General features: G+C 38.3%; 1 protein-coding gene across 1 annotated transcript in view; it reads left to right on the top strand.

Annotated features, from left to right (window-relative positions):
- BRCA2 (BRCA2 DNA repair associated) overlaps positions 1-18136 on the top strand; it is a 42061-nt gene that overhangs the window by 19218 nt on the left and 4707 nt on the right. The window contains exons 12-21 of the mRNA XM_050914158.1: positions 1102-1194; positions 1964-2033; positions 2432-2850; positions 3902-4092; positions 4712-4899; positions 9792-9962; positions 10276-10627; positions 11320-11475; positions 13568-13712; positions 17083-17204. Of these exons, the coding sequence (XP_050770115.1) occupies positions 1102-1194; positions 1964-2033; positions 2432-2850; positions 3902-4092; positions 4712-4899; positions 9792-9962; positions 10276-10627; positions 11320-11475; positions 13568-13712; positions 17083-17204 (1907 nt within the window). The remainder of the gene's footprint in view (positions 1-1101; positions 1195-1963; positions 2034-2431; positions 2851-3901; positions 4093-4711; positions 4900-9791; positions 9963-10275; positions 10628-11319; positions 11476-13567; positions 13713-17082; positions 17205-18136) is intronic.

The raw sequence follows: 18136 nt of genomic DNA on the forward strand, positions 1-18136 counted from the left end.
TTCTCTAGGTGTCAATGACAAAAATTGTTCTTGCTGCAGGCAATAGTTTGTCTACTCTTTCCAGCCTTAAATGCACAGTACAAGCTAAATTTGTGATTAGTAATTTTGAAGGTGTGCAGGTTTTGCTGTTTTATCATAAAGTTATGGAAGAAAGCTACTGCTCCTTTTCTCTCTGAGCAGACTTCCTTCTTTTTTTTTTTTTCTCTGCACAAATCTAGTGTTTTTTCATTGAAAAATGAGTAGTAGTCTTTCCATTTTCACCTTTTTGTACCTTGTAGGTGAGGACAAGGTTTCACTTGCATTGAGATTGCTAGTCTGGTATGAAAAGTAGTTGTTGGTCTAAAAGTGCAGTTTCTTACCATCTAAAACTGATCTGTCTCAGCGCTGAAGTGTTGATACTTAATGCTTGCAGAGTCAACCAGAGCTGTTCAGGGACCTGGGCTAGCTGAAAGCTATTTATGGAAGGGCAGATTGCAACAGAGTCGCTGCCTAGCTGCACAAGTTCAGGTACAAAGGTTGGCCAGGCTAGCGTGGGGAAGTTTGGGTAGGCGTGAAATGGCAGATAGGACTCTATCAGTCCAACCTGAAACAGCTGTGCCACAGTTGAACCATATCCTTAGTTACAGCTTCTGTAAAAGATGTGTTACACACTTTTTTAGAATTCTGGAGGGACTCTGATTACTGAAAGTACAAAAAAAGATGCAGGTGAGCTGTGCTGCTGCAGTCTACTGTGGTGCAATTTCTGAGGCAGACTGTCTCGAGTATGTTTAATAACTTAAGGCTCACAAATTTTGATTTGGATGGAACAGACCTACTGACCACAAAAGATTCTGCAACAGACTTCATTATATGGAGTCTTGAAATCACTCTTGGTAACACAATGTACAGTCATTCTGTACAGAAGAAAATTTTGCAAATTGTGGTGAAGTAGCTCTGTGTTCGAAAAGGCCATTTAATACAGATGTGTGATCTGAAAACTTGCTACTTCTGCTTGCTCTGACTTCTTGAATGTTTTAGAAATTATAATTAAGTTATACAGTATTGGTAAGAAACTGAACTTAAAAGAAACATTACTTCTAAAAATCTGTGGTTTTATCCTAGGGGAACCTCCAATTAAAAGACAGCTACTGCTTGAATTTAACAGAACAGAGAATCCCCCCAGATCTTTGAAAGCTTCGAAAAGCACCCCTGATGGTAATTTCAGTCTTCTTGTGTTCTAAGCAGTAATCTGATGTCGGTTGTTATCTTGGTTCCTGAATGCTGTCCTAAATCTGTTCTAAGCATAAAACCCATGGTTTAAAGTTTTAAATGGAATTTGTAAGTTGCTGCCAGAGAATAATTTTATACCCTTCATATGTAAATATTATCCTGCCCTGCAGCAGGATCTGAACAGTGTCATTCTTTGGTGGAACAACTGAAAACAGTTCTAATCTCCAGTACAGTCTTGTGTCTCATTTCTAGAACATGTAGCATCTTGTATATATGACTTCTCATATGAAACTTCCTCTTTGCAGCCTAAGGGCATAGCACAAATGACTTTAAATTCCAAGCAGACATGATTTAGTTCTGTTGATAATTCCAAGATAAGCATGTCCTTCAATGATGGAAGGAGGAGTTTGTACAAATGTCCCCTTCTCTGTTGTAACTTTAAAAAAAAAAAAGTTGCTAAAAGAGTTCTAAACATTTCCCTTTCAGGAGCCTAAAAATGTCTTGCAGGCTCACAAATAGGAACTTTTGAGAGTTCAGCATTGTGGTCACTTATCCTTTAGATCTGTCTGCAACTAGTGTGAAGATGTTTTATACAAAGATTTTATTTGGGGGGGGGAAAACCAAACAACAAAGCTGTTTAAATCCGCTCTGGAAGCTTTTCTATATGTTTATAACATTAATATGGAAAAAAGGCGCTGTAAATATCTATCCATGTAATATACTATTTCAAACTTTTTTTCTGATTATCTTATAGGCATTTTCAAAGACAGAAGAAAATTTATGTACCATGTTCCTTTAAAACCCATAACTTGTCAACCTTTTGGGTGAGAAATTTATAATATATTTTAGAGTTCTTCTAATGCAATTTCTTAAAACCTTGCAAGCCCTTGTAACTTTTTAAAAAATATACGGTAATAATTTGCTACCCAACTTTATAAAAGACTAATAATTTTGCTTTAAAATAAACCATATTAAATTACCATATAACACACATTACCGCAGTAGACCAGCGAGATGCTAAACAAATTTTACATTTGTATTTCTCTTTTCTCAATAGATAGAATTTAAGTATTCAGTTTTTAAAATGTCAAAGACTGATATTTTGTCTTTTTATTGACGTAGTGTTGAAAGTTGTACTACTAAATTAAGAATATAAAGATCTTGACAAAGATTTTTGTCAGAAAGCTGAAACTTGTATGTTTAAATGTTTTCATCTCTGTAGGGCTATTAAAGAACGACAAGAAGTCAAGAATCCTACCCTTACTCTACCAGATCAAGACTTCAAAGGATTCAAATCTAAACCTGCCATTTTTCAGCACTGTGCAGTAAGGCAGTCTTCAAATGGTACTTCAGGGGTTTCTACTCCATGTAAGGCCTCAGCCAAAGAGAGTGAAGGAACAAAAAGTTTGAACAAATCTGGCAAAACTGCTAAAACTTTTATTCCACCCTTCAAAACCAAGCTGACTTTTTCTACAAGTGAACAAGGCAGTAGCAAAAGATGTGACTCACCAATCAGCAAAAATATGACTGAAGAGACGGAATTAAATCAGATCACAACTGAACAAAATATTGCTGAACCTCAAGATCACCAGTCTTGCATCCAGCATGCAGCAGACACTGACCTAGAAAGTGGCAATTTAGGTATTTTCAGATTTTGATCACTTAGGTATTGTGAATAATAACTATCAGAATTGAACCTTTAAGGGTTTTGCATATTCTGTCAGACTTCTTTCTTAAATAAAAAGAGGCTTCTTTTTAAGCTTGGGGGGGCCCAGGAAAATTAGGAAATAATTGCTTTCCTAATATTTAAATTGCACTCCTAATAAAGCATATGCAACTCATCTCCAAAGTTAATTAAGAACACGAAAAATTTGTTTTCACACAGTGCTTCAGAAACAAGATGGCTTATGTTGCATTTGATATTTGATTTTATATACCTCTTAAGTAAAATATTCTAGGAACCTTAAAGACTAGCCTTGCTATACTTCATTCACTTTTACGGAAGCTTGTTTTCATTCTGTTTTCTAATTAAAATGTAGGCTTAACTATATAAATGGCTGATTGTGTAATTTTCAAAGAGGCAGTTTCAATGCTCAACTGTTTGACTTTATTTAGCATGTGGGCTTATGCCTTCTAAGCTCTCTTGAATGTTCCAGTGTGTATAATTTCTATAACTATTACGATCAAATAATCTGGATTTTTTCAGAAGGACTCGTGTATATTTGAACAGGTGCATGAACATTTGCAGAATTAGATCCCGTATCTACAGGTCAAAATCTCAGGATTATGGATTTTGTAGTAATCATAAAATAATTTCTGTTCATTTGGAGTTTTCTGTGAAGATAGAGCTCAGTCTGATTAGAAAAATATGTAGATTTAAGTTTAGTTCAGGGACTTATATGAAATGAATATGAATATATCATTCATTTCATATGAGTATTATTCAGATGCCTTCAGTAAACACTGCTTTTTAAATGCATTGAACTTTGAATATTTAGACTGCAGTTTCTAAAAATCTGCAGTGGCTTAGAAAATATGCTTCTCTGAATCTGCTTTTATAGTGTGACTGTATATCTTAAATTGATATTTACTGTATCTGTACTGATATTTGTACATGATATACTGATATCACTGTACTGATATTTGATACCGTAAAAACGTTTTGATGTTTTGGGGGTTTTTTTCTTTGCAGCTATGGTCAAGATGATGACAAATCTCCGCTGTGCCAGAGATCTGCAGGAAATGAGAATTAAAAAGAAATATAGGCAAAATATTAGCTCACAGCCAGGCAGTCTTTATGTCATTAAAACATCTGCAAGAAATAGAATCTCTCTGAAAACTGCAGTAGAAGAGAAATCTCCTAGTTTTTATTCTACAGAAGAGGTATATTGATATCTTTTTATTGTGTGTCTTTCCTGGGATCTGTTCCTTAAGACAAGCAAACAAAAACTCAGTTGCTTTTGAATAGATATATTCTTCAGTTTTGAGATAAGTATTTACAGCGGCTGTTATACCAGTTGCTACAGTTTTTAAGTAGCTTTACAGATCCACAGTTTTTAAGACTATTCCAAATAATAAGGGTTATAAATGTCCCTGTAGTGTTGTAATCAAACAAGAGCAGCATCAAACAAGGAAAAAAATCCACCAATTATAGTTGCTATTGACTTTTAACCCATATGAAGAGCTGTTTTAAGGTAACAGTTAAAATTTAAGCTTAGGTAAGTCTATATCAAAAGCCTCTCGCTTTTGGTACAGTGAAGGTACAAAACCTATTGAATTTTTTTAAACACTCTTAAAGCACACTGTGATGCTGTTCTGCTAAAATAATTGCTGGGAATTCCTCCATTCTCCTTGGATTACATATGAAATGACAAGGTCAGACAAAAGCTGTCTCAACCTTAAGGAAATATTTTGTCTGAATTTATAATGTCAGGTATAAAAACTCTCACTGAATTCTTACTGTATTGTCATTATTTTGTCTTTTTCATCTGATTTTTTGCAGCTTTACACTTATGGTGTTTCAAAGCATTGCATGCAAGTTAACAGCACAAATGCAGAATCTTTCCAGTTTCTCATCAAAGACTTTTTCAGTAAGGAGTATTTATTAGCTGGAAATGGGATGCAACTTGCTGATGGAGGATGGCTAATACCTACAGATGAGGGAAAAGCTGGAAAAAAGGAGTTTTACAGGTACTGTTACTTATGAACTTGAGACAAGTATGCTATTTATTAGTTAGTGATTCTCTTATCCCCTAGAATAAATCCAACACAGGGATCTTTTGAAGCCTCTGACTACTTCTTTACTGGGCATTTTTAGTACACCTCTGTTAGTGTACAGAAAAATATTGTAGGATTGTAAATTTACTATGTAGACTAATGTTGTTAGTGATCTTCACTGACCATTAAAGAAAGCACACAAAGTCAATCTAGAAGATTTCTGGGGATTCTTTAACAGTGTAAATAGTCTAGAAAAATATTACTATTTTCTGTTAATTCAGCACTTTACTGTTTTGTTTAATTAGCATTAGTAGGTTTTGGTTTTTTTTTTTTCCAAGTGGAAAAGGATTTATTTCTGTTGGGCTCTAGAGTTTCTTGATGGGAACGAAGGTTGATTGGGGAGGTGCTTAGGGCTTCTTTGGCAGGACAGGGCTGAAAATATGGTTTTTTTCAATACGATTTTTTTAAAGCTGACATATGATTTGAAGGAAGCCAAGACTTCAGTAGTAAAACTCACTGATTCATTCAAGCTTTCTTTTGAGTATATGTAAGAAGCAAAAAAAAAAAAAAAAAGTGCACAAACAACCCTTGCTCTTGCACTCTTCCTGGTCCTTCTGTCCCTCCTTTTGCAGGTCATTTAAGATGAGCTGAAAAAAAATTGTATGTGTTGAGCGCATCTCTCCTAAACACTTTCATAAAAATTACGTTTTGTTTTACTGTAAGCAAGTTTGCACATTATAATTAATCAAAAGCATGTGCAACAGAACAAGGAACTACCAGTGTACTGTTGTTCCAGCAAAACTTTAGAAAATACTTAACCATTATTTTCTGATTTCCTCCATAAATTTGAGGTGCTCTTTTTTCAAGTCAGTGTCACTGTTGGTATGAATTCACACAAACACTCAAGGCAGGGACCTGTATTTGAGTAGTATTTGTAGTCAAGCATGCATTGCCAACCTATATAGTATCAGAATTCAAGAGGTTTGCAACATTTGCTTCCCAGTACCAAAGTGTGACGGAGATAGGTCTGGTCCAAGCTCAAGGACCGCTTTTATTTGATTGAAAGTTTGAGTTGGTGAAGTTGGTGCCAGTAATCCAATATGGGAAACTTGACTAGTATAAGATGTGTACTTCCATATTGTGATCTGTACTTCCTCATGAAAAAAAAAGTTGCTTTCTGCTCTTGCTAGTGAGTCAGCATCATTATTAGCTTCTCCCACATGACTTTGGGAAACATTTTTGATGCTGAAGTCATTGCTATGACTTTGGGAAATGTTTTTGGTGTCAACAATATTTGTTCATCTTGGGAGAACTGGAGATGTTCTGTGTCCATACCCAACAACTACTCTGTGAAGATCAATCAAGTGCTAGAGTTCACAGAATCATAGAATAGTTTAAGTTGGAAGAGACCACTGGCACTCATCCAGTCCAAGCCCCTGTTCAACACAGTTTGAATTAGATTATACTCAGGGACTTGTCTAGCTGAGTCTTGAATTCCTCCAAGAATAGAGATTCCACAACCTTTCTGGACAGCCTGTGCCAGCTGACCACTCTCATGGTTTAAAAAAAACCGAAACAACCACCCTTATCTCAGATTAGAATTTTCCATGTTCCAACTTGTGTCTGTTGCCTCTCGTCCTATGGTTGTGTGCTTCTGAGAAGAGTCTGTCCCTGTCTTCTCTGAATCCTCCAGTCTGGTAGCTGTAGACAGCAATAAGGTCTCTTTGCCTTCTCTCTTAAATTCAAACAAACCCAGCTCTCTTAGCTTGTATGTGATGTGCTTAGCCCCCGAGAGCACAGGAGGATCACCTTGGTGGCCTTCTGCGGGGTTTGCTCCAGTATACCAGCATCTTTGTCCTGGTGAATCCAAAGCTGAACAGAAACTTCAGATGCAGTCTCCCAAGTGCTGAAGATAGGGGAAGGATCACTGCCTTCCTGGCTTTGCTCATAATAAAGCCCAGGATTTTTTTGTGCTCCTTTGCTGCAAGGACACATTGCTGCTTCAGGGTCGTCTTGTTGTCCACCAGGACCTTGGATCCTTTTCTGCAAAGCTGTTTGCCAGACAGTCAGTGCCAGCTTGTTACTGTTGCATGGGGTTGTTTCATTGCAGGTGCAAGACTTTGCTTTTGTTGAATTTCATGAGATTCCTGCTAGCTTGTTTCTCCAGCCTGTCCAGGTCCCTCTAAATAGCAACCCTGCCCCCCAGTTTATCAACCACTTCCCCAAATTTGGTGTCATCCATAAACTTGCTGCAAGTGTGTTGCATGCCATCATCTGGGTTGTTAATGAAGACATTAAACAACATTGGTTCCTGTATTGATATCTGAGAGGTGCCACTAGTTACTGCCCACCTGCTCAACTTTGTACTGTCGATCACAATTCTTTATGCTCAGCAGTCCAGCCAATTTTCCACCCACTTTATCTACTTATCCAGCCCATATCTTACCAATTTCATGATACAGAGACTGTAAGAAATTGTCAAAGTTCTTGCTAACATATGCAACATCCACTGCCCTCCTCTTGCCCGCAGCACCAGTTACCTCATCAAAGAAATCAATTGGATTGATTGGGCATGATTTGCTGTTAGTAAATCCGTGTTGGCCGTTCCCAATCACCCTCTTGTCTTTCACTTGTTTAGAAATGGCTTCTAAGAATTTTTGCATGCTGCTCTGGAAGTTCTTGAGTCTCTCGGTTTGACAGTAAATCAAGTTTGTCTCAGAGCGGTCCTTAAAATTGACTGTGTTTTTTTTCTAAATACTGTAAGGCAGAGCTAATCCTCTCACAGTTCCATTTTGCACCCTGTGGCATCGCATGCCCCAACTGTTTCATAGACAGCTATGGGACATGTAGGCATATGCATTTATGTAGTCACTCAGAGGCAGAGTATGCAGAACTTGACCTAACTTGTTACTTGTCTGTTTCCTCCCAATTTGGCAAGTATTTTGCTATTAGCGATACCAATCCTGATTCTGCATTCCCCTCCAGTGGTGACATGATTGTTGAATGTTTTGGGAATATACCTTGCTAGATGGAATGTTCCTACAAAGCATTTATGGTAGATGCATAAAAGACTGTCTGGGATGTTCATCCATGTGCAGTTACGGTGCAGGGCCTCTTGCCTACATGTCAGTGTTCTGGAGTTGCGTGCATTTTAGAAAGCATGCTGGTCATTCTTTTCTCACGTGAAATTGCTGTTTCTAGGCTGACAAGCAACACTGCTACACAAATTAATAGGAAACATGAGGTTTGAGGTTGTTTTTGTCAAGAAGCAGTAGATCTCTGGGAACAATGCATCCAACTCTGGATCAGTGTATTTGCAATCTGCTGCTTAGGCATGTTGGAGGTAATCTTGATTAATTTCACACAATTTTCCTGTGAATGGGAAAGGTATCAAAGTATTTGCACAAAACATCTTATGCCTAGATGTGCCAAATATTGGCCTTTTTAGGCAGTCCAACTTCTTGTTCCAGAGGCAGCTTGTCTTAATAATCATTTTCAGATGTGCTCCTGATTCTGTGGTCAGGCCATCAGATATATGGCCTTCCCCACATTCATTTTTCAGAAACAGAAGAGAGAAACCACCAACATACTGCTAAATATCCCAGAATAGCCACAGTGGTTTTGGTGTCAGAACCTGCTCTGGGTGGCAGTGTTGATCTGACCCTGAATACCAGATAGTCTCTCGAGCAATTTGTAGACATTGTTCCCCAAGAGGTTGCCTTCAGTTCCTGTATCTTTTCTGGGTTTGTTATATGTTAAAGCATATGGTTGAGAATAAATACCTACTGGTTGGTCAGCTGAATCAATCCTTTTATCACTTTAAGTATATTAACTGTATCTCCATCAACTAGAATATGTATGCCTTCATTTAGTCATCTGTATTTAGGATCTTAATCTTGAACTGCATTCTGTCTTTAACTCCTGAATTGCATTGTCCCTCACAAAAGATTAGAGAGTATCTCCTAAAGCTTGAGATTGCTTGGCTATCTTCTAATGTAGTAATAATTAATTTGATGGTCCTGCCTGCTCCTTACCTTCCGGTATATGACTTTTTGGCTTTTAAATTGTTTGTTTTCCTCGCCTAACTGCAATACAGTTCCTAAAAATCTTCTTGAGGCTTTCTGACAAGTGGGAAATTGACTTTTTGATAGGACTTAACTTGTGTTCTAATCAGTCTAATGGCTCAGCTATTTGAATCTCTGGTCTAATTCTTTCTCTTCCTCCTTTAATGAAATGGTCTTCCTAGTGACTGAGAGCTGGAAGAAATAGCTGTTTCCAACCCAACTCATGCAGGTCATGGTGGTACAGCTTGGACTCAACACAGAATGAAAGTCCATTTCAGCGGTCACTCAATGGAGAGAATAAAGTTCTTCAGTAGCAACTGAAAGTCCTTTGAAATGTGTTGTCCACATGCATGCTTAAGAAACAACAACAAAACACCCAAACCACAACTCTAGAAACTGTGACGTAGAGGCAGATGGATTGTAATGAACTCATCAAGCAAGCAGGGGAAATTCCAGGGCTGAAAGGCAATAGAGCACACCTCTGTCCCTCTATGCTATGTGCATAACTGCATGAAGCAGACAGAGCATGCACCTGGAGCTACTGCTGGAGTTAAAAGACTCCGTTTCAAGAATGTGTGCATGTATGCACATGCATGCTGCCAAAGTGTATGAGGACAAAACTTCAGTATTCAGACAATAACCAGATCAGGTTATTCAATGTAACCTTCCTGTTTTCACTGTAATAAATATTCCTTTGTTAATGTTGCCTATGTACATACACTGAATACAATGCTAGGGAAAAACAGTGAAGTAAAAACTTACAGTGGATTTCAGGTTAATTTATTAACAATTTATCTGCAGAGCCCTCTGTGACACTCCTGGTGTGGATCCCAAGCTAATAACAGAGGCCTGGGTTTACAATCACTATAGGTGGATTGTATGGAAATTGGCAGCCATGGAAGTGTCTTTTCCACATGAATTTGCTAACAGATGTTTGACACCAGAAACAGTGCTGTTGCAGTTGAAATATAGGTATGTGTATAGCAATGTATTTGGAGTTGTAATTTGTGATACTGTGTGCTTTCTAGTTCATAATATTACAAAATAAGCACCTCTACCTTGCATTTACTGTTTATCAGAATGCTTATATTGTTAAACCTATGCATATCAGTATTAAAAATGTAATGCACGTTATTTGCAAAAATTTAGATAACATTTGCTTTGCTACAGTGGTACTTAATCATGTAGATCGATTAAGCAATAGTTTGCTACGATTGTTTTTAAGGAAAAACAATGTGATGGATTTTGTTTGCTTTAACAAAGCATCATGAATTCTTTTTTGTAGGTATGATTTGGAAGTTGATAAAAGTAAACGATCAGCAATCAAAAAAATAACAGAAAGAGATGATGCGGCAGGTAAAACACTTGTACTGTGTATTTCTAAAATCATATCACTAAACACCGTTGTATCTCCTAGCAGTAGCAATAAGAATGTGGAAAGTAAAAAAGCAGCAGCAATAATTGAAGTTACTGATGGCTGGTATGGGATTAGAGCTCTTCTGGATCCACCTCTTAAAGCTTTCTTACATAGAAGAAGGCTGACTGTTGGTCAGAAGATCATAGTGCACGGAGCAGAACTTGTTGGCTCTCAAAATGGATGTACGCCACTGGAAGCCCCAGATTCCCTTATGTTAAAGGTAAAACAAAATATTAGTTCAGCTTGAGTGGATGTGACCAAGAGATGTGATAGATGCTATTTAGTTGAGCCACGTTTTGTAAACGGAAGAAGTTTTGTCAGGGCTTTATAACAGACTAAGTTTTGTCGAAGTTTGATAACCTGATTTGTAAGACATGATGCAAGGTAGCTGACACTATTCAATAGGGATGGAAGAGAAGTTGATAATATAAAATTCTGCTAAGTTTTGCTGCGTGTTTTGACAGTTCCAGCTCCTTCATTTGGTTAAGCATCAAGTTAAAAACTTATTTGTCCATCACAGACAATATGGAAGTTGGAGGAAGAATGGGGGGGGAAAAAACAGGTTGTGAGAGGGTGGGCTTGAGGGGGAGGGTCGTGACTTGTTTGAGGATGATTAAAGTGCTGGGTGATGTCTCAGCATAAAAACTTTGCTCCTCTGGTATAAAGCAATGGCTTGTCTGATAGATGCTCAGTTCCTAGAGTTTTAACTCATCAAATTTTTAGTTCCTGTTTAAAATACATTCTTCAATATGAAAAGAAACCTTGAAATTAAAATGTAATATGTTCAGGTGCAAAAAATGAGATATTCTTAGTGAGGTCAGTGTGAAAATAGTCTTTCCTCTAGATATAATAAGTTTGATATCTTTTTGACCAATCAGTGACAGTTTATCATTCAACGTTTAACTTATTCAGATTTCAGCGAACAGCACTCGATGTGCACGATGGCATGCAAAACTAGGATTTCATCGGGATCCCAGACCTTTTCCTTTGCCTTTGTCATCGCTTTACAGTGAGGGTGGTGCAGTGGGGTGTATTGATGTAGTTATTCAAAGAACTTATCCTATTCAGGTATGGTATAAGTATTTTATGAATCTAACAGGTTCTATGAGATCTAAATTATATTAGTTAATTGCTATATCATTCCTCAAATCAGACATAATATAGAGCGCTAAAAAATTTAAGAAAAGGTATTACTATGAGTAAAATGAACAGGAGTGGTTCTTGCAGTGTGCCTGTATTTAATATTTCAGGACTGGAGTATCCTACTGTAAGAAGAATTTGAGTTTGCATTCAGTATCTTCTAGTTGGCTTTGCTTTCAGCTTCAAAAAGCCAGAAATAATTGAATTTCAGTTCTGTAATCTAAAAAGCACAGCACTTGTTTTAAAGGAGAAAAAAACATTGACAGTTTCAACTCCAAGTAGAAGTGAAACCCAATTTTTTCTATTATTAACGTACATATCCCTGCAAAGAAGTTAAATATTTATAACCATTAGTAAGATTACTTTTTCTTACATGTAGCTGGCTATATTGTGTAAAATGTATTATTTTAAAATATTACTGAAAATACAATGTGATTATGGTGTAAAATAGAATTAAGATCTTTTAAAAACCACTTGATATCCAGACATCTTAAATATGGTCAGACTTCACTTTAACTACTTGCTTTTATAACAATATCAACTACAAAAAGAAACAATATTTTTGTTAGTAATCAATCCTCTTAACATTAACAGTTTAACCAGGATACAACTTTCAGATTTTGTTAACTTTTCTCAGAGTATGTTACACTTGGCACATACATATAGGGCTTTTTTTTTTCATTGCTTTCTTTCTGAAGTGTTGTACAACTGTTGGTTCATGTAGAATGAATTCTGCAAAGGTAACAGCAATATTTGGTTTGGATCATTACTTTGATATTTAGATCATTACGTTAGTGGAGGAAGTTGCAGCACTTACTATGTGAACTGCCTGATAGAACTAACATTTATTTAGGTCCCAGAAAGGGGGCTGTAATCTGTAACCGCATCACAGTAAATGGCTTCCAGGCTGGGGAGGAAAGTGGTGCTTTGTATCTCACTATATCAGGAGATTGATGTGCTGATGTAGATTTTTTTTTTTTAAAAACACTGAGACTCTTGCTCAAACATACCAAAATGATAGGAAGACTTGGACTGTCTGTCTCCTTTTTACCTCAAGAGTCAAGGAGAGTAGGAATCACATAACCCTAATTAAAGATGTCAAACTGAATAGTGCAGGAAATACATGGCATGCAGTTAATGAGGCAGGCAGAGCCTATTTCAACAATTCACTTCCTCATAAGGATTAGTCCTTCAACCCTGCCTCATCCTCCTCTCACTATACTCTCTTGCTGCTTCTCTGTGCTAAACCTGGAGCTCACCCGATCCTGTTGCTTAGCTAATTTAATTCACTAAAATAATAATAAAAAAACCCCACCACAACAAACTGCTGTCTATTGAATTAACAAACTGATGTGGTCTGATGAGGTCAGATATGTGCTAAAGCCAGTGCAAGGGAGAAGATGGGACTGTGCAGTGAAGAGGAAGGGAAGGGACCACTTTCAGCAGCAGTGACCTTTTTGTTTGGCTTGCTCACCTCTTCAAATCAGGCAAGCCAGTTCCGGCAGGGTTGTGGACAAGGCTGTAGTCCTATGGAACCATTTCAGGCAGAAAAAGTTTAAGACCATCTGCAGAACATCATAGTTCTTTTACAGTATCTAATCTAGCATGTTAAAACAGACAGTACAGTTGATGTGGAAAGACAAATTGGGTAGAATGCAGTTGGTATAGAATGCTGGTATATTTTTAAGCATTGAGTTTGGTTTGTATCTTAATGTATCTACCAGTGGGATCCAGCTATCTTCTAAATTAAGTCACTGATACCTATTACTATAAGCTATGGTTTCTTCAGCTGTTAAATCATGTGGTTTTGTCTACTGCTCCATTTTGTCTGTTTAAAGTGAAGATTTACCAACCAGTGCTGTGGGGTTTTGCCTTATATCTATTATACTGAAAGAACTTACAATCTACTGCCTGTTCATTTTTTAAAGTATTTTTGCTTAACAGTGAGTATTAGAAGAAAGACAGATGAGTTTAAAAATTAAAAGAAAGTCTATTTTTTGTTTGAATCTTTTTATTTCAGTGGATGGAAAAGACATCAGCTGGTTCATATGTGTTTCGTAACAGTCGAGCTGAAGAAAGGGAAGCTGTCAAGCATGCAGAGGATCAACAAAAGAAACTGGAAGCTCTGTTTGCAAAAATCCAAGCAGAATATGAAAAGCATGAAGGTAAAGCTTGTGTTGTTTCAGAACATGTAGTCAGAACACAAAAAATTCTTTGGCATTTACAGAAGAGTTTAAAGAAACTGGCAAAAACTTCTCTGGTGATAGAGAAGCAGAGATAAGTTGTTGGGTTGTTTTCTTTGTTGTTGTTTTTGTGTTGTATTGTTTTAGGTTTTTTACTTTCTATGTATCAAGACCTTTCAGTACAAAACAGTTATATGCTTATTTGTTTGGCTTTTCAGCTATCTAGGAAACTTTTCCTGAATGTGTTAGTAGCCAGGCTACTAAAAAAATTGCCATTGAGATGATGCTCAGGAAAGTGCTACAAAATTGTAGAATTGTTAATTCCATTCTCTTCACAGACCTGACACTGTAAGATTTCACCCAGAGATGGGCACTGCTTAGGATGTATCTCAGTAGACCTGAATACCAAGACTGAGCACTGAGCATCTTTCCTTACAAACATTGCGGGACTGTAGAGATACTGAGGTCAGTGGAGCTGCTAAATGGGACAGGGACCCTGGTGACGCAGGACATGGAGAAGGCTGAGTTACTGAATGCCTCTTTCACCTCAGCCTTAACTAGCAATACCAGCAATCCCAGGCCCTGGAGACCAGGGGAAAGTCTGGAGCAAGGAAGACATACTCTTGATGGAAGAGGATCAAGTTAGAGAATACTTACACAAACTGGACATACGCAAGTCCGTGATCCTTGATGGGATGCACCCATGAGTGTTAAGGGAGCTGGCTGATGTCCTTGTGAGGCTGCTCTTGATCCTTTTTGAATGATCATGGTGATTGGTAGAGGTGCGTGAAGACTGGAGGAAAGCAAATGTGTCTCCTGTCGTCAAAAAGGACAGGAAGGAGGACCCAGAGAACTAACTACAGGCCAGTCAGCCTTACCTTGATCCCGGAGAAGGTGATGGAACAACTAATCCTGGAAACCATTTCCAGGCACACGAAGGACAAGAAGGTGATTGGGAGTAGTCAGCAGGGATTCACCAAGGGGAAGTCATGTTTGACTAACCTGACAACCTTCTGTGATGAAATTACTGGCTTGGGTAGATGAGGCAAGAGCAGTGCATGTTGTATACCTTGACTTCAGTAAGGATTTTGACACTGTCTCCCTTAAGATCCTCATAGAGAAGCTGATGAAGCATGGGCTAGATGAGCAGTCAGGTGGATTGAAAACTGGCTAAACAGCTGGGCCCAGAGGGTGGTGATCAGTGGCACAAGGTCTGTTTGGAGGCCCGTAACTAGCAGTGCACTCCAGGGATCAACACTGGGTCCAGTCCTGTTTTAACATCTTCATTAATGATGTGGATGATGGGGCAGAGTATACTCTCAGCAGGTTTGCTGATGATACAAAGTTAGGACAAGTGACTGATACACTAGGGGATTGTGCTGCCATCCAGAGGGACCTCAACAGGCTGGAGAAATGGGCTGACAAGAACCTCGTGAAGTTCAACAAAGGGAAGTGCAAATCTTGCACCTGGGGAGGAACAGTCCCATGCACCTGTACATGCTTGGGGCTGTGCAGCTAGAAAGCAGCTTTGCAGAAAAGGCCCTGGGGATCCTGGTGGACAAGTTGAGGAGCGTTGCCAGAATGTCTAAGGAGGTGATCCTTCCCCTCTCTTTGGCATTGGTAGGGCCACATGTGGAGTACTGTGTCCGGTTCTGGGCTCCCCAGTACAAGAGAGACTTGGACGTACTGGAGAGAGTCCAGCAAACGGCCATGAAGATGCTTAAGGGATTGGAGCATCTGGCATAGGAGGAAATGCTGAGAGCTGGGACTGTTCAGCCTGGAGAAGAGAAGGCTCAGGGGGATCTGATCAATGTACATAAATACCTGAAGGGAGGGTGCAGAGAAGATGGAGCCAGGCTTTTCTCAGCGGTGCCCAGTGACACAACCAGAGGCAATGGGCACAAACCGAAACACAGGAGGTTCCCTCTGGACATCAGGAAACCCTTTTTCACTGCGAGGGTGACCGACAGTGTTGCCTGGAGAGGCTGTGAAATCTCCATGCTTGGAGATATTCAAAAGCTCACAGGACATGGTCTTGGGCAGCCTGCTGTAGGTGACCCTGCTTGAGCAGGAGGGTTGGCCAAGATGATCTCTAGAAGTCCCTTCTAACTTCAACTGTTTTCCGATTCTGTATATGGGATGACACTGCACACCTCTGCCAGTGATTTCTAGCAGTAGTTTCAGGTCTGCTGTTGCTCTAAGTGCCGCAGCTGGCTGCTGATTGCTACACCTTCATGAAGCTCACTGCTGCACCAGAAATGTGTTGCTTCCCCTTAGGTTTGACTCAGCTAAACTGGAATGAGGAAGGGTATTAAGGATTCTTGCCACACTGATTATGGATTCCAGCTGCCTTGATACTCTGGTCTGTTTTTTGGGAGGAGTTTTTGTTGGTTTTGGTTTGGTGTTTTGTTGTTTTTTTTCCAGGAACAGATAGGATTCCATCACTAACAGTAGCCTGTGCAGTTCAAATTTCACAGGGTCGTATCTACAACCCGGGTAGCCTCTGCCTTTCCATAAGTCTTTCTCGTGGTGATCTGTAACACTGAGATGTTCTCTAACTGCTTTCTCAGAACCTGGAGACCCTCACAAATAACAAGGAAAAGGCAAATAAAGCCATACCCTAAAAAAAAAACCCAAACAAAAAACAAAAAAAAAACCCAACACAAAAAAACCCTAAAAAGACCACCACTGAATTCTTAGTTGAAATCAGAGATTGCTTTATTATTCTTAACTTCACTGAGGTGAACTTCCACATATCAGTCACCTCATTGTGTTGTTTTATGTTTGACTAGTAAACTTGTCTATACTGGAGTCTACTACGCTGAAGGAATTCATCAAAATGCTAGCAGCAAAATGACTTACCTAAGAGGGTAATAGTTTAATGTAATGAAGTTAACTTGGCTTTTGGCTGGTGTCCTAAGGAGGCTTGATGTGCAGGTCTGTGGTCACCTGTTGTCCCAGATCTTGGTATCTTTGAGACGTTACTGCTTTTCTGCTGTATGAGAGAAAGAGGAAGTGACAGACATACAGAAAACATGGTCAGGTATTGATGAAGTTTTGTGGCAGCCCGTCAAGTCTCCCACCCTCTCCTAAGTGCAGACACTGATACTGGCTTCCCCAAAGTTTATATAATATTCTAATCTATGTTGTATTTAAATAAATGAGATTTTTTTCCTGCTTGTATTTTCCTAATATATATGTATATACACACACGTATCAGTTCCTATATAGAAGTGGTTTGTATTTTTATTCTGGCAAGGCCTAAGTACTACCATGCTTCTTACCTAATAATTTCTTCTTTCACTTTTAAAGGGTATTGGTTGTACTCAACATAATGGCTTTTTTTCAACAGAGAGAACTAGCAGAAGAACACTGAGATCACGCATAGTCACAAGACAGCAAATCCGTAATTTGCAAGATGGTGCAGAACTTTATGAAGCAATTCAGAATGCATCTGATCCCGGTTATATGGAGGTAACTGTTGATCCTACTGGGCTAATTTTGAAATGCTTGTGTAATAATTTACAATTTAGTACCTCCTGCTGAAATCAACCATTAAATTACTATTTATTTTTGCTGCCTTTTGAGATTTTCTACAGCATGCTTAATGCTAAATAAATTAAGATTAAAAATTTTGAAAATATTTTAACGAAGGCTTGTTGAAATAAATTAATAATATATTGGATTGCAAAACAGAATGCTGTTGTCTCTTGATACAAAAATCCAGGATATAGCACAATTAAAAGTTAACGTTACTTGTAACTTTATTACTTTGCTTTGTCTTGCGTATATGAAAATTAAATGCATCTCATAAGCCTTGAGTTTCACACACTTATTCTTGCATGCTCTTCACTGAAGTGTTTGAATGATTATATTGTTATTGTTCTCTTCATTCCCTGTTCCAATTCAATCGCAACTTTTTAAGTGTTTATGCCTTTATTAATAAAGATGCAGGTGATTAGTCCCTGCCAGTTGTTAAAAATTAAATACATGCTTCAGCTTTTGCAAGTCAGGGTCCTTGACTGTCGTAAAGCCATACGATCTGCGACTTTATTTGATAAAATGTTATGAATATCTGTGGTGCTACATGTAAAGGCATCTGGATTTTGAAGGCTTGGTCAGAAAGGTAACACTCCTGATGCATTTTAGTGTAAATCACTGTGTCAGCTCAGAGGTAGCAGCCTGCTGAGAGGTGCAACTCTTCTTTTCTTCTTACAGAATTTTTTTTCTAATATTTCTTCTTATGAAACAGGCAAGCATGTCTTATATTACATATTCACCTTAGTTATGCACTCTTAAGCAGGCTTCTCACTAATTATCACATAAGAATAGTGTGTAATGTAATACTTAGACAATGGAGCACCAGCTGAGTACCAGTCAAGACTGGTGACTCCTGTTGTGTTAAC

The sequence above is a fragment of the Gymnogyps californianus genome, chromosome 1 (genome assembly GCF_018139145.2).
Source record: "Gymnogyps californianus isolate 813 chromosome 1, ASM1813914v2, whole genome shotgun sequence".
NCBI classification, from domain to species: Eukaryota; Metazoa; Chordata; class Aves; order Accipitriformes; family Cathartidae; genus Gymnogyps; species Gymnogyps californianus.